Below are 21340 nucleotides of genomic sequence, written 5' to 3' on the forward strand. Positions count from 1 at the left end.
CGTTAACTTTCAGGATCTTGAGTTTTTTTGAGTTTTTTTTCAGTTGAGAACTAAATTTACTTCCGCTAGCTTTCCACTGATACCTCACTTCTGCTTCCTAATTTGCCAGTCCATTTGTAGACCAACAGGGCAAACTTTTCGAGCAGCCCCCAACAATCTGTAGCAGCACACTTTCGTAGCCTCCCTGTTAAACCACAAAGCGGCAAAAAGATCCATGGGTGGAGAGCCAGAGTTCATAACCCTGTTTTAGACTTCCCTTTTGAAGGTAATGTCTTACTGATTAGGGAATCGGCTGTTTCCTTTTTTTTTAGTTGTTTCTTTGTTTGTTTGTTTTGCTTTAATATATTTTAAGCTACCTACTAGTAGGTCTGATAGGCTGATGCTGGAAAAGCTTCTGAAGCAAGACTGTTCTGTTTAACATATGGTTTTACCGACTCTCTTTCTACAGCATGTTCTTAAGAAGCTGTTGGCTATTACGGAACTGCTCCAACAAAAACAAAATCAGTATTCAGTGTCTAACAACACCAGGTAGCAGCCCTCTACCTGAATTCTGCATGGATCCAGCATGCCCAACGTAACGGCGACTCACACCAGTATCACTTTCTTCTTGCTCTTGCCAAAAATAGCACACCCTGTCACATTCCCAGTGATGTGTGAACTATGCAAAAAGAAAACAAAGATTCTGTTGGTGAATGATTGTACCAGCAGCTTTTTTTTTTTTTTTTTTTTTTAAGCTATCTGTGCAGGACATTTGCACTTTTTTTTTCCACTTGGAAACAGTTTTCACAACCTCTGAGCCTTGGTGTACAGTTCACCTTCCGCAAAGAAAATGCTGTGACTGTGTCTTGGACTTTGAAAATTACTTTCAGCACCTCTAGTTGCCAAAGTTCCCCTGTCCTGTTGGAAAAGAATTACCGACTGACATGAAAAGAAACGTGTTCTTCTGACAGCCACGTATAACTGGATAACATTTCTTACTGTAATTTCTGACTGGTTACAATAATTACGACTTCTGACTGTTTCAACCACTTTAACTTGTATTTACAGTTTCCAGAATTTGATGTTATGGTAGGAACAATCTTTACTGTACACTTTTTATACCATGCTGTGTCTCTTGCTGGAATCATGTTGAAAGAGAATATGCAGAATGGGTCTTGTCAACTTTATTTTTTTGATGTGCCACTGATTCAGTCTGAATAGTTCTTCCATCGAGAACTGTGTATCCAGATAAATCACAATGCTTTTGTAAAATGTTTACAACAGTAAATAATTTGAATTCAGTAAATTTATTGATCATTGTATCAGACATGCATGCATTCATTAAACCATTTTATAAAATATGTATTGGTTGGTCTTTTGTGTACTGTAAGTCTAGCAGAAATACTATTTTTATAAGTGAAAAAATAAGTTTTTAAAATAAATCAAGCTGCAGATCAACTCTTTATGGCAACTGGCTAACTTTGGCTGCTGTGGAAATTTTTTATGGTGTCTGCACACATGATGTACTTCAAAATGTTCATGCGGTGTCACTTTTTAGCACGAATCCTCAGCGTAGTGTAAACTTGTCCATATACCTTTATTTATACATATATTATGGGGTGAGAAAGGAGATGTTAAAACTGCTTAAAAAATTAAAATATGCAGTTGATTCAGAGGGTATTTCAGCATCACCATTTGTAACTTTTCTAGGCTGTGGTCTAATAAGGAATAAAAGGATGCTGAGATTCACTGACAAGGTTAGTGAGATAATCCCATAAATAACTGTCATGTGAACATGGTTGTTACCCCCTTAGATACCCTACACACTATCTCCTGTCTGTTAGAACCGCTTCATAGAATCATAGAATGGTTTAGGGTGGAAGGGAACCTTAAAGATCTTCTAGTTCCAACCCCCCTGCCCTGGGCAGGGACACCTCCTACTAGACCAGGTTACTCACTTCCCTGTCCATCCTGGCCTTGAACACCTCCAGGGATGGGGCATCCACAGCTTCTCTGGGCAACCTGGGCCAGGCTCTCACCACCCTCACAGCAAAGAATTTCTTTCTAGTATCTAATCTAAATTTCCCTTGTTTCAGTTTAAAACCATTACCCCTTGTCTTATCTCTCCACTCCCTGATCAAGAGTCCCTCCCCATCTCTCCTGTAGGCCCCCATCAGGTGTTGGAAGGCCACTGTAAGGTCTCCCTGGAGCCTTCTCCATCCAGGCTGAACAACCCCAACTCTCTCAGCCTGTCCTCCCAGGAGAGGTGCTTCAGCCCTCAGATCAGTTTCATGGCCCTCCATTGGATCTGTTTCAACAGGTCCACGTCCTTCCTGTGTTGAGGACTCCAGAGCCACACACAGTATTCCAGGTGGGGTCTCACGAGAGCAGAGTAGAGGGGTAGAATCACCTCCTTTGACCTGCTGGCCACACTTCTTTTGATGCAGCCCAGGATGTGGGTGGCTTTCTGGGCTGCCAACTCATGTTGAACTTCTCATCCACCAACACCCCCAAGTCCTTCTCCTCAGGGCTGCTCTCCAGCTTTTCCCATTCCCTGTCGCACTAAGTTGTGCAGGCTTTTATCTCTGGGTTTCTACTGCAATACTAGCCCATGCCTTTACGTCTGCAGCCAGCTCTTGCTGCGCTGCCCTGGGCTCTCCAACTGGGGCAGCTTTCTCAAAGAGGGGGGCGCCTGGGGCTGTAGCCCCTGTAGCCCGAGCTCCCAGGTGGTGTGGGTGCTAGGCTTAGAGACAGAGGTGATGCTGTTAATGCAGCCTAGTGAAGTCAAACTTGTTTGCAAGGGCTTGGTATTACTGAGTTCTTTTTTTAGATCGTCCCATAAAACCACATCTCAGAGGAAAAGGTAATTAACAGTCTTTTTCTGCCCTAGTTAGTTCTCTCTACTGTTAGGTCACACAAGTCACAACCCCAGTTTGTAACTACTGCTGAAGGCTCTGCCTACAGCTTCCAACCAGTTCAGAATCGAAGTACACAACTTAAAACCCTGTTAAATCACACTTCCTTCACTTCTTAATTTTGAATGTGTTGTGCAAATGGTGTCAGGCCTTCTGAAGTGAAATTGCCATAGCTGCTTCTTTTCCCTGACTAGTCAGCCGACAACGCTGCTGTAGAAGGATTTGTCAAAAACAAGAGTGGATAAAGTGGTGTATTTTGTAGATTTAGTATAACATAGTAAAAATAAACTTTAGAGAACATATTTGGCTGGCTATTTACCTATTACACACAAAACGCAGTGATAAACATGAAACTAGGAAACTCCCGAAGCTGCATTTACGTGTGTGTATGTCCCAACTTGTTATGATGTTGCTTATGTCCCAAAACAGTATATGAACAAGAAATAGACTTTGCTCTAGATTTGGAAGACATCTAACTATTTAGTAAGACTTTAAAAACATTCTTCTCAGTTGTCCCCAGGTAAGTTAGTCACAGCTGCAGAGTAAGTCACAAAGGTGTGATTGTTGCTTTCCATATTGTAAAACGCATTGCTGCAGCCTCTTGATACACTTCAGAAGAGCTTCCCAAATGTACCAAGTGTTATGGGCAGGCCTGCATTGTTTTAGCTGCTTCAACGACAAGCTTGGGAAGAGGAGAGCACATCCCGCTGTAACACACATATGAGTCTCCTGCGTTCGTTTATACGCTTTGCTAAATGCCCCATTTGACGCAAGCGTGGGATTACAGAACAGCAGTAGCAAAACTGAACCTGGACCAAAACGCTTCCCTGAGTGACATTTCTTAGGGAAAATATTTATGATTAATGTTTGACCTTCAATGGAAAGTTTAACGAGCTTTTTTAAAAGTCACGAGTTTTATTGCAAAGATACTAAAAACTGACAGAATAAATACCTCGTGATACAGAGTAAGGACCCTGCAGCAGACAGTGCCTGCAGCGGTGGGATTCCATCTTCCTTCAGGGTTACACTGAGTCCATAAGATCATCATCTGTCCACTCTTCCTAAGGGAAAGGGAAAAAAACAACACGTGTTAAGTTTTCTTTTAGACTAGTCTTAAAGTCATGGAGACCCAGTCATTTTAGCAGCCCCTTTTTGATGTTTATCTCCTCTTTTTCATTGTGAACAACTATGACATAAGAGATTTCCACAAGAGCTCATATCCCAACCTTTTACTAATATCTTGTGCTTTTTTATGGCTGTGCCCAACCAGCACCCTGGGTGTTTCACCTGTCATTTCAAATTGATGAGCTCTCCACACCAGTTACAGCCTTGCTATTGATACTAACTTCAGCTGCAAACGATTAAATCAAGAAACGAAATCTTAGAAGTAGATTAGAACCAACTGTGCACTTCTACATTACAGCCTAATTACTTACATCTACAAATACTGTTAATATCAGCTTGTTACAGGATTAGCGAAGTCTCAAGGCCTGAGCGGCATGCACATACTATTGGCTTTCCAAAAATGAAGCACACTTTTATGTCCTGGCCAGGTCAGATCTGCTCTCGCATGTGGTAATTACCCGGAAATAAAACTATAGAAGTACAATCTCTTGGCAGTTCATGTATGTCAGTATTCAAAAACCCTAAGGTTCAAGAGCTGTTAAAACTCTGCAAGGGATCATCATGAAATGCTGCAGGTTCTGTGAATTTCCCCAATCAGTTTATGCCTTTGGAAAAAGAACTGTGAACGTAAATTAACAAGAAACCCCAAAATCAAAGTTCTCTCAAACCATAGCAGCATAACTAAAGTAAGACCCCCTTCAAATTCAACTGGTGCAGGGAAGAAGTGAGTCTCCAGTGAAAAGTTATGAAAGTGCTAGTTTTACAGAGTTGCCAGTTTCAATATGCTTTCTAAGACTGGCATTTGGAGTAAACACTAGTCAAAGTGTTTACAGCATTAAATAGTTACCATAAAATATGCCTGAGGCTCCTCATTTTGTTAGAACATACTTTCCATGCTGATTTTATTATAATCTTGTTCAAATCATTTTTTAGATTCTAGTCTGACGTCGTAGCATCAACCTACTATGATAATTTATAAGATTCCTTGAATTATAAAAAACCCACACATCCTGCATTTTATGTTAAGATTTTGAGAGACAACCCTCTTCAGCTGTTAGCAAGCTTTTCTTAATGACGTATTTAAAGTGTCTTAGACTATCATGTTGTAGAATGTCTTATAAAGAAAATTCCAGTTAAAAAATGTGTTTCACAAAGCTATTCTCCAACAGAACGTTTCCTCTACAACTTCCAGTCAATGTTATGATTCAGAGAATGAATGGTTAAAGGTTGTTAGTGTGGATTTAGTACAGCCTGGCAAAGAACAGAGCTCGGAGCCCAGGAGCCCAGCATTCCAAGATAAAGAAATGGCCTTGTGTATAAGATAGCAGGAACAGCCTGCATGCTAAGTAGGAACCCAATTGTCTGGGTAAAGTGTCCACCTGGTCGGGACCAGTTTCGCGGTTTGGGGTCCAGCCAGCCCAGCATTCTAAGCCAAAGGTAAAGGTACACGGTGAAGAAGACTATGAGCCTTCCTCCAGAAGACCCCAGCCCATGACCACCAGGCGACAGTACGCATGCGGCAAGGGGAGGAGACTTATGATAATGAGTTCCTAGAAATAATTAGAATAGTAACACCTTTTCTTAGAACCAATTATAATAACCCAGCCCACATTAATGAATATGTATGCTTTTCATCATAAATAGACGCTTGTTTCACAAACCGGTGTGCAAGTTTGGAGGAGCGATCCCCCTTGCACCCGGCGCCGCAATAAACATACCTGCTTTATAACTCTCTGCGAGTTGTAAGGTTTGTTTCCGCGCGTCAGTTACAAATGAAAGCTCTGGAAGGTATTCAGATTAGATCTGAATGATTACCTTACTTCTGTTTATTTTTTGTTGAGTCACCCTCCTCAGCCTACCTTCACCTCATTTATACTTGGTCTTACAACCTCAGAAACTGGCTACACATCTGTTAATTTATGCAAGCCTTGCTACCAAATTGCCTGATGTAGAAATTAGGTTCAGCATCTGACTTGTGCAAGAAACCAAAGAAAGTAAATGAAAACAGAAAACTTCCACAAATAAGTCTGCTTGAGTATATTTCAGCATGTACCCATTGATCTCGTCCACAGTCTGAGGAGCACGTTTCTATCTGTAGAGCTAGGATTTCTCCTCGAGCATTCCGTTCCTGCCCTTCGAAAACCTTCTTTCATCACAATATCCGAATCTCAGTTTCACAGCTATTTCCCTGCACCGGCATCACAGAGTTTCACACACTGGAATTAAGTACCAAGACTTACGCTGTTCTATGTTTTGTCAAAAGAGTTTCAAAGCACAGGAAACAGTTGGGAGGACAGTCTGTGTGTTCCTCCCCCTCACCACAAAAGACCAGAGTATTTAAGAACATCCCCAAACTCAGGCTCGTACAAACTGTGGCTCATTTTAAAAAAATAGAGTTGAAAAAGATTCAGTCTGAGGAACACGTAAGAGTATTAACAGATGCAGAAGTTTGTCTCAGCAGCTATGTCACTTCTGTCTTGGCAGTTAAGAGTAGAAAAGCAACTACTTGTATAATACACTTACTGACCTCATCCATTTTAGATTTCTTTCCAACATATTCATCATCTTCATAACCTTTCCTCTTCTTCCTAACTCCCATCCAGGAAAAAAGTGAAATGGTTAGGTATTTTTATAAGGCAGAGTCTCCTTATTTGGCCAGGAGATTAGATTACAGACATATTTGTCACATAAACTACGGAAGCCTCAGCTAGCTGCTTGTTGGAAGTTCGCAGGGGGTGAAAAGGGCAGAAAAGAAAAATCAGGAAGTCCTTTTGCCATCCACATATTTTAAGAAAACATTAACTCTTTACATGATTCTTGTGTTAATCACGTGATTTTAAAGCCCTTGATTCTCATTACATATGACATCAAGTGGCCTTAGAAGCCACCCAGGATTCCAGTTCTGTGTTACAAAATAATCAGCGTTACAGCTTGCTGTGCAGATCAATACCAAAGAATAAATTTACGTATTACTGAAAGCACTAACTTTGAGTCTTGGTTTTCAGCTTCCAGCAGACACTCACAGAGTAAGCACGTGAACAAACATCTTTGGGTGCACATTTAGATGTCTGCATTTCCGATCACTCACACAGATCAGAGAAAGTTAGTAATTCTACGCAGAAGAAGAAGGCAGAAGTTTAACACCTGAAAGAATAAGTATCTACTTACAGGTTCGTATTAAGCGAAAGTTCTGAGGTGTGACACTTCTCTAATTTCTGTTTTAGAGCAGCAACCTCTTCAGGCCTTGGCAGTTCATATTTCTTTATGAGGTTCTTCATGCCTACAGTGGCAACAACACAGCTCTAAGTAAATTATATAATCTCTGCTCTACCTAGTGAATTACACAAGCTTACCAATCAGCAGTGCAGCTACTGTTACTGCTTATCCCTCATACTTAGGCTTGAGCCAACAGTTTACCCCCCCTTCCACAGTACACATTTTTAAGCAGCTTGTACTAGGGGAAAAAAAACCAAAACTACACCAAAAAAAAAAAAATATCAGAATGGTACACAGAGAAAAAACAGAATGTAAGAAGTTCTAAAGTCCACACCTCTGTAAGGTTTTGAAAGCATCGTATCCAGTTTTTAAATAAACTCCAAGGACACTACAAGGCAACACACAACATATTGCAAAGAGTTGAGAGAAAGCCTACTGTGTAAAATCCTCGTGTTTTCAAAGCAAGCATTAGACATTCAAACTCCCAAACTGCTTGCTTGCAAAACTTCCCATCCCACTCAAGCTTTAGAGGATCGAAGATCAGAGGTGTAAGACTGAACTACCATCTTACACCCAACGATTAATTCTAAATGACATCAAGGTACAGCAGAAGATGAGCACAAAGAACTACCCTGAAACAAGTCATTAGTATCATTGACTCTGGATTTCCTCAAGGTAAATTATAATAACATAGAGTTCACATTATTCTGCCAACAAGCTGCAAAATACACAGGGATTTTTTGCATACATTTTACCTCAGTCTTAAAAAAAGAAAAGATTGGTTTCAATCTTGTTAAGAATGCAAACTGAATTTACAGCTACCCTGCAAGAAACAAGACTTTTTCCTCTACCACCAGTTCTCTGCAAAACTAGTAACTTGCAGATGCTTCAAAATTTCCCTCCAGCCATCATTTGTTTACAGAAAAGCTGCCTGTGGGCTAAAGCTGCCTTCCAGAATTATGCAAGTGAAGAGTAAGTGATCCCAGCATTTGCTTTGCATCTCAGCAATGGAAACCTGAAGACTGGATTTGTTAGCAGGAAGAGAAAAGGAAGAGCATCTATAAATTTAAATTGAATTTATAAAACTTATTTGTAGACCCTGAGTGGCTTCTATGGTACATTCACTACTTAAGTCAGTTTAGTCAAAGGACTGGATTTCCAATGCTATCATTCCCCCATTTTAAATGCGTGCATTAGCTTAAAGTATTAAATAACTGATTACTTACTGGAAATTTTGTATCCCAGCCTTTTCATTTAATTAAAAAAAGGTAATAATCAGCGTACTACATTCCCCATTATCTTAGCTAACCCATGATAGCATTCTTGATATTTTTATATATATCTCTGTCTGTGTGTGTATATATATATATAAAAATATATATGTGTTTTCTCACACTAGCAGACCTGAACAACTTTTGAAACATCTGTATAGCTGCAAAGCAGAAGTGAAGTATAAATCCTGGTGCATCACTTAACATGAATCACTTTGCTTAGAAAAGGTACCCTCTGGTGGCAGAAGTGGTTATGTGCAGGCTTTTGCCTGAAGCTGTAATTTTTAAGTCACAGTGCAAGAGGCATTTCATCCTGACTTACAACAGCCATTACCTAGTTCCCAAAGCAGATTTCTCACTTTTCAGTCAGTTACAAGCACTTAATTGACTGTAACACTATTGTTCTGAGAAGTATCAGGCCCTTTGCCTTTTGATTTCATCTGTTTATATCACAGGTAAGTCCCGATGTTCTCTCCCCCTGTACTCATTCACATGTTCGGTAGTTCATACTACTGCCCATGTCTTATGCCAGCTCTGCGGTGAAGAAAATCACTTGAAGCACACCTTTCTGCTTAAAGCTTTTGTTGTTTGGAAAAAGCCGTTTTTTCTTCCTTCAGAAATACTGTTTATCATATTTTCCCAACGTTTACTTACATTTCATGCCATCTAGTAGCTTGGCTAAGGATGGCCTGTTGTCTTTCAGCATAAGACTTTCTGATAAATAACTGCAGAGAGACACGGAAGAGTAAGTTCTTAAAATGAAGTGTCACAATTATTTGTGGCAGCTACCGTGAGTTAGTAAAAACGTGTATTATTCATTATTTACATCTGCTAGAGCTTTATGATTAGACTTACTAAGAACACTTTGGTTACGTAAGGGCTATAAAGTGATAAAAATCCAAATCTGTCACTTGCAACATCCTTCTTCCGTACAAACGTGACAGAAGTATTCCCTGGTCATCTAAAAAAAAGAAGTTCCAACATTGCAGAATTAAACATTTGTAACTGAGCCTCGCTGAGTTAAGCCAACTTAAGAATCTATGAAGTACCATACTAACATGACACTATTGCACAGTATCACTGCTGGAAAAGCAACTACTACAGAAGAGCAGCCTTCAGACAGACCAACAGACAGCAAAGCCTGCAAGATGGGACTGCTGCTTTTGGCAGTTGAAAGCAAATCCCAAATGCTGTCAAGTCTCTCAGTCCCTTCCTCTTCCCTCAGAGATTCAAACTTCCTTTTAGTAAGAACATTAACACATACAACACACCACCTGGGTAAAACCCCAACACACATGAGCAACAATTCTCATCACGATCCACAATCACCAAGTAGTTTTATTCTTTCCTGGGAAGCACACTTATGGATAAATTACAAAAATCCATCAGTCTGTTCAGTCTGTGTCAACTTCAAGCTCATTTCACAGACATACACAGCTCTATCAGCTGCAGCTCCCAGACTGAGGCACCAACCACCATGAAGATGGTAATTACTATAAGCTCAGAGCTGCTCTGTTAGCACCACTGCTCCTGTAGAGCTCAATTTTAAGAGTATTATTTAACCTTGTGCTGATAACAGACCTGAAGATTAATCTGGAGCCACCTATTTGCCAGGGCACAGCAGCACTTGTTTTTTCCTGAAGCTCTTTTTCAAGACTGACTGATATACTGACATCATGAGAGCTACAGGTTTTCACACCTTCCACCTACTCAGAGGTCCATAAGACCTGAGCTGCAGCATTAGCTTCTCTCGTGTCCAGCAACAAAAACTCACATAAAACAGTAAATTACAAGGTTATAGCAACTGTGTGGTGCAAACAGGCAACAAGGACTTGAGCTCTTTGTAAGTACGCAAAGATAAGTTCACGTACCTTGATTCACAAGCTATCTACAAATTATTCTAGCTCTTTTTGTAAGCGTGTTTTTCTGAATTTTGGCACAAGTAGTATAGAATATAAATTCAGGAACGAGATCAAAAAGTTTCAAGTTATAATAAGCACCTGAATGCTTTAACACTACTCTGAGAAGACAGTGCACCCTATAGAGAATACTCCCACACTGTCACACTAAATTGTGTAGGCTTTATCTCTGGGTCTCTACTGCAATACTAGCATGTCTTTAGTTGTTTGTTTGTTAAGTGATTCTTTAGGTGTTTCATACTCTGTTTCTACTGTATTTCCACTTTCTTCACTCTAATCTTCAAGAGGAGCCTGAAAATTCTACGCTGTTCTAAATAGGAAAAAGTCATCAGTTTGACATTTTTTTTTCCGTCTTCCAAGGGAATATAAAAACCAGACACCAACTAACTTCATTTATCACCTACCTTTTGAACATGGAAAAATGTTTAAAAAAGTACTACTTCAGTTTTGAGACATAAAGAACATACCAGGGAGTAAACAATGAGTAAATACTCACTTCTACTAGTTAAGTATGTCTAAACAAAACAATTTTATACCAGAAGCAAATAAACTGTTTAAATCATACCTATAATAGAAAAGAAAAGACAAGACTACCTTTCCATATTAATTCCTGCTCTTGAACCACTAGATAATATGGCAGTGAGAGCAATCTGTGAAGGAGTAAAGAGCAGATATGCATCTGTCAGAGCCACTCGGTTGAGAAAGTCATCAGCCGTTTTCCTCAAAACTTCAGGATTCTCCAGCATTGGATAGCGAGTCTAAAAAGTAAGTATTTAGGAAAGTAAGTAGCTGTTCCTCGTGTTCTGCTTCGTAATGTCAGAACACACAATTCATCAATATTTCGTAAAGCTAAAAAGTAGCAGGTCAACTTGTTATTCCAAAAATAATCTAAAGCGCCTAAAGACCACAAGTAAACCAACTCCCTTTCAGATAATTCTCTAGGTCAGCTAGATCTTTTAAGATCACAGGCACAAAAGGAAATGAAGTTTTCTAACACAACCCACGACAGATTTGTATTACATTAGTATATGGAGTATGTACTCCAAACAATACAATACAATACTACCAATTGTACAATACAACAATACAATACAATACTACCTTCAAATCGATTAGAAATCCCTCAAATGGTCTGTATGGATTGTGGACGATAAGATGGAAGTTCAGTTGCTGAATAAGCAGTAGTTCGTATTCCAGTATTTGTTCAAGGGCCTTCTCCTGTCCGAGAGGGCTTTCTCGAAGGTTACCAACAAACTGTACACTGGAGACGTTAAATTCATCTACTTTACAGGCTAAAAACGCACATGTGAGCCTTGAGGAGGGGAAAAAAAGCAAACAAATGACATAAAGAGCATCCACCTTATTATCAACAGTTTTGTTCAAAAAATTTGTATCTTCAAAACACCGTATTCTGAACTTTTCCAAAAGGAAACTGAAAGTGACAATACTTTTTCTTTACTCGTATTTAAGATCTCAGATGTTCTTTCTCATTTTTTCAAGTCTTTACAGATATGAAGATTATACCTTCAATGTTCCGCTTGATAGAATTACTCAAGAAGCATTGATAACTCACATTATTATCCGAGGATGATACTCCATCACCGAGTTATTGAGATAAAAGCGTTTGAAATACATGCAAGCTGTTCCCTGAATTAAAAAAAAAAAGGAGAGAAAAATAAGTATAGAAGCAAAACTGGATTAAGAAAAAATAATTAAAAAAATAATACCACAAAATGGAACAGGAAAGTTTGAATATATACTGTAGACATACAGGATACTCTAAGGCACTAAGATGCACACAATGCCACGACATTAAATATTTCGAAGTCTAACATATTTATGCCTGCAAAAGCCCTGTGGCTGTTTGGTTATCTTTTCCTCCATTTTTAGACATATATTTAGGAAGATAATGCTCAAGAAGTGGCCAAAAATATCTTCCAGAGAAAAATCTGATATTTAAATTAAATTTAAAAACCAAAGACTGAAAAAAATATCCTGAAAGTTGTGAGTAATCCCAGCCAAGACATCTGACTTTTTACATCAGTCATTTCCCCAACACGTTCAATATTTATGCTTCTCTGTGTGCCTAGAAGTACTGCGGTCTGCCAATGCCAAATTCTCAAGCTGATCTGAACACCATCAGCATGAAAGCAGATGTTTTCCAAGAACATTACTTGGTGACTCTGACCCAGCACAGACACTCTACAGAGGCCACTTCTGAAACGGAAGATCTGACTCCACAGAGCATAAAACTGCAGCCTACTGACATGTTTCAAACACATCTTCAGACAAGGCACTCTTCATCTTTGTTATTCACCACGTCTGAACCACATCATATGTTTTAGACCTTAATGGCTGGGTGACAAATAAAACACAATTTTATTTCCTTCTTCAGCTGCTTCAGAGAGTCACACTCTCTTCTGAAACACACTCTTCAAAATAAGTTAGTTCAAAGATTATTTTTTTTTTGTTTCCTTTTTAGGTTAGATTACTGCCAGTACAGGTGGTTGAACAAGCTTGCTTTGTGGCGAGACAAGCACCAATGCCTGAGAAAGAAGGGGACCAGACAGACCAACTTTTGGACTACCTCCTTTAGCTCCAGTGACCATCATTTTGTTGTACCATCAGGCCACAGATCTTTAGGTTTGTTTCTACCTTTTGCTTAAGGGAGAGTAAAGAAAGCGGTTAAAAGCCATCCATGCAAATGTTAACAGCCACAAGGAAAGTATCAAGTTGAGAAGTAATTCTGTTTTTGATATGGCTGCACTGCCCAGAGAACAGAAAAAGATAAAAAACAGACTGCACCACTGGAAGACAAAAAAAAATAAAACTGAAAGACATCCATGCTCTCAAGAACACAACAAGAAAGCAGCAAGTAAGGTAACAAGAGGCATTGAGAGGGCAAAGCCTGCTGCTCCGGTAGTCAGCAGACCATAAGTGCATCATAGAATCGTTCTGGTTGGAAAAGACCCTTAAGATCATTAAGTACAACCATCAATCTAACACTGCCAAGCTACTATTAAACCATGGCCCTCAGCACCACGTCTATCTGTCCTTTAAATACCTCCGGGCATGGCGATTCCACCACCTCCCTGGGCAGCCTGTTCCAGTGTTTGACAACCCCTTTAGTACATGAGTTTTTCCTAATATCCAGTCTAAACCTGCCCTGGTGCAACTCCAGGCCGTTGTCTATCGCTTGATACTTGTCAAAGCCAGAGCGAGCAGGCACCGCTGCTTACCACCACGGATCTCGGCATGGCAGGCTTGAAGACGGCGCAGAAGTCCAGTAACCGCTTTTCGTAGTACTTGCATATCGCCAGCTCCTCGTGCGGCTCCAGAAATACAGGGTCATTCTGCTGGACCTTGAGGGAAAAACAAAGTTGAGCCTGACGGAGGAGCTGGGATCCCCTTTCCCCCCCAGCTCCTTCCCTCAGAGGCGCAGGCAGCGCCGGCCGGGAGGAGGCCGCAACGCTCCCTGTCCCCCTCCCCGTCGCCCCCTTCCTCACAGCCCTTACCCCTCTGGCCCCTCACCTTCCCACTCGCCACCGCTTTGCTGCGGAATTTGCGGTTGGCCTCGGCCCGGCAACGGGACAGGTCCTCCTCGCTGCGGAAAGTCCAGTGGCGCCTTTGCGTGCTGCTGTGGTACATAATGGCGGCAGCGGCGGCTAGCCGGCCGCCCTCCGCGCCTTACGGCAGCGCGCTTTACGGCAGGCGCGGGGGATGCCGGGAGTTGTAGTTTCGCGGGAAGGGGCTGCCCGAGGGGGCAGAGTGGCCGCGGTGCCGGCCGGTAGCCGGGGGCTGCGGGAGCTGGGAGGGCTGGACGTAGCTCTGGTGGCGGGGGTGAAAGCAACGAGCCCGGCAGGAGGAGGCGGGAGAGGTCCTGGCCGCCACTGGGGGTAGGGAACGGCTGGAATAGGCCGGAGTGAGATACTTCTCCTCAGAGCTGGGACGCTGCTCTTCGCGGCAAAAACACCGCCATTAATCTGTCGTTGGGCCTTTTCGTGGAATAAAAAAACACCCTGTACGAGTAAAGGAGCTGGAATCCGCCACAGAGGGAGCACATGTGATTCAGAGAATGAATGGTTAAAACATAGTTAGTGTAGGTTTAGTACAGCTTGGCAAAAAAACGCAGCTCGGAGCCCAGGAGCCCAGCATTCCAAGACAAGGAACCGGCCTTATGTATAAGATAGCAGGAACAGCCTGCATGCTAAGGAGGAACCCAATTGTCTGGGTGAAGTGTCCATCTGGTCGGGACCAGTTTTGCGGTTTGAGGTCCAGCCAGCCCAGTGTTCTAAGCCAAAGGGAAAAAAAGTACACGGTGAGGAAGACTATGAGCCTTCCTCCAGAAGACACCGGCCCACGACCACCGGGCGACAGTACGCATGCGGCAAGGGGGGGAGACTTATGATAATGAGTTCCTAGAAATAATTAGAATAGTAATGCCTTTTCTTAGAATCAATTATAATAACCCAGCCCACATCAGTGAATATGTACGCTTTTTATCATAAATAGGTGCTTGTTTTACGACCCGGTGTGCAAGTTTAGAGGAGCGATCCCCCTTGCACCCAGCGCTGCAATAAACATGCCTGCTTTGTAACTCTCTGCGAGTTGTAGAGTCTGTTTCCGCGCCTCACATGGTGGAATACGGTGTAGGAAACCCTAGGAATGAGGAGTGCTTCTTTCCTTCTGAAAACGGTGTGGCAAGAGGACCTGTAGTCCATCAGTACAGCTCTGTGTGGGGTGGGGAGCCAGAAGCTGTAGGAATACAGTGCCAGCAAAGGCGAAACGTCTGCTCCTCGTACAGGGAGAGCCCTTCACCATCTGGGAGCACCACGGCCTGTCCATGGATGGTGCAGAGGTTTGAGCTTACAGGGGTGCTACTCGCAAGGTCATATTACGATGACACATGGCTATAAAATGCAGCTTCACAGTTTTTCAAGCTTCTTAAATAATACTGCGGAGCATGCGGACGTTAGAAAAGAAGCTCACTGTTCAGTTTCTGTCCATGTCGCTATGAAACTGTGTAATTTATCAATATCAAATAGTAATACTGTTAGGAAAAAAGGAAAGCAGGGAATCCGTTATGTTATACCAAATGAAATCAATCTTGGGGAGTTTTCAAAGAAATATGTGAGAAGAAGTAGTCCTCTAGCAGTTCTGGTCTGTAGCCCTATCTCACATCAGGGTTGATTTCGTTACTGTTAATCATATCCCATCAGTTGATGTATGGTTTCCATGAATATCTCTATGAAGGTGATTTAACAACTTGTCATGGTGGCTTGTCCCATCACTTCACCAATCGTATGGTTCTCTCCAGTATTTTGCATATTTTCCCTGTTGTTGCTTTCATTTTTTATAATTACTCAGCTGCTTTTATAGAGGCAAGCTAGTGGTGTTGACATTTAGATACAGGCAGTTGAGTTTCTATTCAGTCTCCCTTTCTAGACAGCACATACCCAGTTGTCAGGACTTTCTATATACTGGTCTTGCCTTGCAAACTTTTTGCCGTTCTTATTTCTCACTTCTTTTTTTTTTTTCACTGTTGTTTAAAAGAGAAAGTTGTAAGATGAGTTACCAAATGACCGTGCTTCTGGCCACACATTCGGCTCCTGCTACAGTGTGGGTTGACCCCAGCTTGTTAGGGTCCAAAGACCAGACAGGCACTGGCTACCCTTTCTTGCCTGATGGAGAGGAAACAGAAGGAAGGCGAGAAGGCTCCTGGGTTTGGATAATGACAGACTGGTAACGAAGGCAAAAGCTGCATATGTGAGCAGAGAAAAAAAAATTGATTTATTCTCTCTTCCCATTGGCAGCCTACTCGCTGGGGAGGGTGTGTTGGGGGTCTTGTAGAAGACGTTGTACTTGAGGAGTTGGTGATATGGGCAAGCCACTGAGTGTTGTACAAAAGGTTTGAGGAGCCCTTACGTTGGCTGGAGTAGCCGCTGCACCAGAGGGCTGCAGGAGCGCCCTGGGCACTGGCGGGTGTTGTGACAGAGATTTCAAACCAGCCCATTGGGAGAAGGTGTGTGACTTTCTTTGTTACAAAAAATAAAAGGCACCATGGTGCGGGGGGCAGGAGGAGCCTCTCCACAGACACGGTCTGCACAGCGTGCTGCTGGAGAATCCATTGGGGTTCTGGCCGATGCTGCGTGAACCCAGGGCTCCCAGCAGCTGAAGGCATGTTAAGATTTTGAGGTGCTGGAATGGATACAGAGAAGGGCAACAGAGCTGGTGAGGGGTCTGGAGCACAAGTCTTGTGAGACATTCAAAATACTCACCTAAATGATTACAAAAAGATTCACAAGCAAAGCAAGAAGACCTAGTGGTCCTTATAATCAAACTCCACAAATACCTTTACATTTTTCAGTCGTGATTGGGAAAGGGGTATTTTTATTAGTTTTTTCTTTCAATACTCAGCACTGGTGAGGTCCCACCTCGAGCACTGTGTCCAGTTTTGGGCTCCTTACCACAAAAAAGACATTGAGGTGCTGGAGCGTGTCCAGAGAAGGGCAACAGAGCTGGTGAAGGGTCTGGAGAATAAGTCTTATGAGGAGCAGATGAGGGTGTTCAGCCTGGAGAAGAGGAGGCTGAGGGGGGACCTTATCCCTCCCTACAGCTACCTGAGAGGAGGGTGTAGAGAGGTGGGGGTTGGTCTCTTCTCCCAAGTCGCAGGAGATGGGACAAGAGGAAATAGCTTCAAGTTGCATCAGGGGAGGTTTAGGATGGATATTAGGAAAAATGTTTACACTGAAAGGGTTATTAAGCATTGGAATGGGCTGCCCAGGGAGGTGGTTGAGGCACCAGCCCTGGAGATATTTAAAAGACGGGTTGACATAGAGCTTAGTGACATGGTTTGGTGATGGTTTTTTATCAGAGTTAGGTTGATGGTTGGACTAGATGATCTGAAAGGTCCCTTCCAACCTAGACAATTCTATGATTCTATGATTGAATCACTGCCATTGCCACTAATTATGCAAAAATGCCCAAAACCATTGACCATGTGGTTCTTTGCCTGCTTCACCTACTTCACCAGGAAGAAATCTTAAAGTGTGACAACTCTTTCAGAAAATCAAGAATTACCAGTGGTGTATTTTCTGTATTAGAACTGAGAATACACACAGTGAATTATCCTGTCTTTTTTCTTCATCTTTTTGTACACATGTTCCTGTTTGCAGCATGGTAAGAACAAATATCTTTTTCAAGAAGCTGGTCAGCATTTTTCATTATCTTTTAGTCCTCTCAGCTTCGCAGACAAGGGAGGCTGTATTCAGCCAAGCTTGCTGTCAACGTGCTGTAAGCCACTATACAGCACAGAGCTTTGAGCTTTCTTTGCTTAAAGTTGGAAAAGATTTACCATAAAATTCAGCAGCAAGCGCAGCTGCTGATTTATCTTTGGTGCATCTAGATAACAAGAAAAGACGGTGTGTTATCCATGCTGCTTTAGTAACAAATCCAAAACACACCACCATACAGGCTGCTGTGAAGAAAGTTAACTCCACCCCAGCCTGACCCAGTACATACAGATAGGATGATTTAGAGCTGAGATTAGAAGACGAGAGGTAATGGTAATGGTTTAAAATTGAAAGAGGGGAGATTTAGATTAGATATTAGGAAGAAATTCTTTGCTGTGAGGGTGGTGAGACCCTGGCCCAGGTTGCCCAGAGAAGCTGTGGATGTCCCATCCTTGGAGGGGTTCAAGGCCAGGTTGGACGGGGCTTTGAGCAACCTGGTCTGGTGGGAGGTGTCCCTGTCCAGGGCAGGGGGTTGGAACTCGATGATCTCTAAGGTTCCTTCCAACCCAAACCATTCTATGAAGTGAAGCTCAGGAGCCCATGAGTCCATAGTGTGCCCAAGTGACTACCCAGCATGAGGAGATTTTGGGGAGCTGCGGCACCAGCAGCGATCTGGGCAGTATCTCCAGATTCTGCACAGAATCAGAAATCTTTCTCTCTCTGCTCCCTCAAAAGTAGAAGTGAGAGCTTTAGCAGCAATAAGGCTGTGCCCATGTTTGCACTTAGGGGAAGTAATCTATTGCGGGAAGGCTTAATTGGAGAAATGAGCTTTGCAGATCACTTTGATTGCAGCGAAGTGAGTCATTATTCTAACTGCTTCTGCTTTAGCGGATCGCACATCCGTGTACATCCCTAGGTTGTAGGGGTTGTAGGGTAGGTTGTAGGTTCCAACACCCCCTATGTAGGGGGTTGGAACTCAATGATCTTTAGGGTCCCTTCCAACTCCAACCATTCTATGATTCTATAAGTTAAAAATAGCTGAAAATTTCCTCAAGGAATAATAAGAACCCTGCAAAAATCACGTGATGGACTTTTACAGAATAGCAACACTCTGTTTCTCTTTCAGTTTATCCACGTAAACCTGCAGATTCGTACTACTTTCTTTGATTTCTTCAGTAGTCTCTTGCTCCCTCAAAGTAATAATTACATATAAGATCCAATTAAGTTACAGAAGCAACATTTCATAGCCTCCGCGCTTTAGCAAGTGAATTTTAGGTATTACTGCTCTTGTATTTGAAGTTTCTGAGATAAGTATGTTAATCACATGTGGATGTGTGCAGGGTTGGTAGTTAAAATGGTTTCTTGTAGTCTGAAATGTCACAGGTCCTTTTCCTAAACTACACAGGAAATAACTGTATTGTCTATGTAGACTGAATCTATCATTTCTTTGCCTTAAATTACAGCAATTGAACTTCTCTAGTTGGAAATCAGAACAAATCTGATTTTCAAGAACTGTAGATACCAAAACCACCAAAATAAGTGCAGTTTTTTGTTGTGCATCTAATCATAACAGTTCCAAAGCAAATTAGAGAATAATAGGGATTTGAATTTATTATTTGAATAATCAATGAATTTACCAAGGGAGCATATGTCATTTAACATCGTTACTGTTAGTGCTAAAACATACAAGAATAGGAGTGGCCATTTTGGAAAACAAAAAGAGCAGCAGAGAGGATAAAACAGATTTATTTTTTTTTTAAAATGTCCTCTGATTTTATACCTTTCACTTTTCAGAATCTGTACTTCAAAGGGGTATGGGTCCCAACAACTATTGACTGTATTGATTTTAGTCCTACATTGACTTTAGCTTGTATCCTGCATTATTAGTGATTCTAAAATTGAGAAAGTGGAGAAAGGCAGATTTAGATAACAAATTTGCAAATGTAATCATCAAATACTCAGCCAATACTTTATCAACTCTATTACCAAGCCATGTGCAGGACCAGGAATTTACTGTTTCTAGTGCTGTGTTTTGTCTATAGCACTTTTCAGAACCTTTTTGCCTAGAAGACAATTTTAACAGATTATCCCGTAATTGAAGAAGTTAATAAAAAGTAGAAATGATGCAGTGTATTTTTTGTGCAAGTACCAAAATATACAAAGAATGGTATAGAATACACTAATAAAGTAAAGAATATGTATAAAATAATTCGTTAGTAAAATCAGAAAGATAACTACAAGAACTGAAAGGTTTTGGGGAAACTGAAGTCTTTTAAAACACAGCAGCTTAGTTATGAAATGCAGAACAGTGTTGGGCAAAGTATCCATAGGCAGCCATGAAATTAGAGATACAGTCTGGATTTTCATAAGTAGCTGTACGACTTATTAATCAGTTGGTCTATTCATTCAAATGTAAATGTTTGCAGTCTATCTTTTATTCTGGTTTTAAACATCACATATACAGGGATATTTGTTCAGAATTAAGCAAGGAGTGAGATAACAGAGCAAACCTTGTGAGATAATAGAAGTTATCCGTCTGCCTAGACATTTGAAAATGTGCTTAGCAGTTTCTTAGAAAAATTACCTGAAAGCTTAAATAATGTCCACCACCTAAATATTATAAAAGGAGTATAATTTGCCTGCTTGTATCAACTCGTGCCACAGAGGTGTTCCTCCTGAAGTAGTGCCCAGGCGGAGCTGGAGTGCTCTTTATGGACAAAGTTTCTTCCATATCCCATATTTGTTGGAAGTTAGGGGTTTCGTTGGGGACAATTCAGGTGAGCAGTGTGTGACGGGAGGTGAAAGGTCTGAAGTTTGGCTTGCCCAGGGCCCACACTGTGGTTTGATGATAAGGTGGGCTCATCATTGTGGGTACAACTTGCTGAGCAAATGTGTGTGCTTACTATATGTGATATTTATGGTAGACCTCTCAACGGCGCTTTCCTCTTTGATGGACAGGTTTCCCCAAGGCTTCCAGAACTCAGTTGTACAGCAAGGAGAAGCACTGACTGCTGTGGGAGGAAGTTTAGGAAGGCAACAAATGGTAACCCACAAGTCAAAATGAGACAGGTTGGCATCCCTGGGACAGCATCTCTTCCTCTCTTTTTCTCTGGATTCTTCCAGGTTTGCAGTTTTCTGCATCCTTGGACTCTTCTTTTGCTTCTGGTTCCTGAGAGCTCTTCCCCTTCAGAGCAGCCATGGTTTGGGCTCAGTCACATTTTCACACATGAGGTCTTCTTGTGACTCCCTACTCCACCCATTCCCCAGGGAGGTTCATGCTCACCAGCCAAGTCTGCCAGGAATTTTTGTCTGTGATGTCCTTTTTGCCTGAAGGGAGATGATTTGGAATGGGCTCATGACACGGGACTCTCATATAAAAGTAGCTGATAGCTTTCCAGGATCCCAAAAATGTTCTGCCCCTGATGCATACCATGAATAAGCGAGTAGCCCACTATTAAAATTCAGAATAAAGCTTCCATTGCCTTCAGTGTGAGCCAGCTGGGTTCTTACTCTCTTTATTTTTTTTCTTTATTTTTTTTTTCTTTTTTCTTTTATGTTTTTTCTTTTACATTTTCTCACATAGAGCATAAGGATCTTACAAACTACCACTATGTATTTTTCCAGTGTCCACTGCAGTTGGGTTCACGTGTAGCTCTGCTCTTCTTGGTACTGGTTTTACCATA

General features: G+C 41.6%; 2 protein-coding genes across 3 annotated transcripts in view; one reads left to right on the forward strand and one right to left on the reverse strand.

The window, feature by feature from the left end:
• The window catches only part of RASA1 (RAS p21 protein activator 1), a 61325-nt gene extending 59869 nt beyond the window's left edge, over positions 1 to 1456 (forward strand). Inside the window, exon 25 of the mRNA XM_074166936.1 lies at positions 449 to 1456. Within this exon, the coding sequence (XP_074023037.1) occupies positions 449 to 532 (84 nt within the window). The 3' untranslated portion in view covers positions 533 to 1456. The remainder of the gene's footprint in view (positions 1 to 448) is intronic.
• On the reverse strand, positions 335 to 14082 carry CCNH (cyclin H). Of its 2 annotated transcripts, XM_074166938.1 has the most exons (10): positions 13957 to 14073; positions 13665 to 13787; positions 11999 to 12072; positions 11527 to 11737; positions 11020 to 11183; positions 9161 to 9231; positions 7188 to 7299; positions 6547 to 6607; positions 3847 to 3955; positions 335 to 658 (listed from the first exon to the last, which is right to left on the reverse strand). In XM_074166938.1, exons 1-9 carry the CDS (start codon positions 14071 to 14073, stop codon positions 3917 to 3919), a joined length of 972 nt encoding a protein of 323 aa, XP_074023039.1. In that variant the 3' UTR covers positions 335 to 658; positions 3847 to 3916. The 2 variants fall into 2 exon arrangements, with proteins under 2 accessions (XP_074023039.1, XP_074023038.1); XM_074166937.1 differs by lacking the exon at positions 335 to 658 and having other exon boundaries at positions 3796 to 3955; positions 13957 to 14082.
• Positions 14083 to 21340: the final 7258 nt, after the last annotated feature.

This window comes from Numenius arquata, chromosome Z (genome assembly GCF_964106895.1).
Source record: "Numenius arquata chromosome Z, bNumArq3.hap1.1, whole genome shotgun sequence".
Lineage (NCBI taxonomy): Eukaryota > Metazoa > Chordata > Aves > Charadriiformes > Scolopacidae > Numenius > Numenius arquata.

Coding starts and splice junctions, on each gene's coding strand:
- CCNH (XM_074166938.1), bottom strand. CDS start 14,073: ATGTACCACAGCAGCACGCAAAGGCGCCACTGGACTTTCCGCAGCGAG. Junction 11,738..11,998: donor TATCATCCTCGGATAATAAT/GTGAGTTATCAA, acceptor CCCCTCCTCAAG/GCTCACATGTGCGTTTTTAG. Junction 3,956..6,546: donor AGAAATCTAAAATGGATGAG/GTCAGTAAGTGT, acceptor CCTTTCCCTTAG/GAAGAGTGGACAGATGATGA.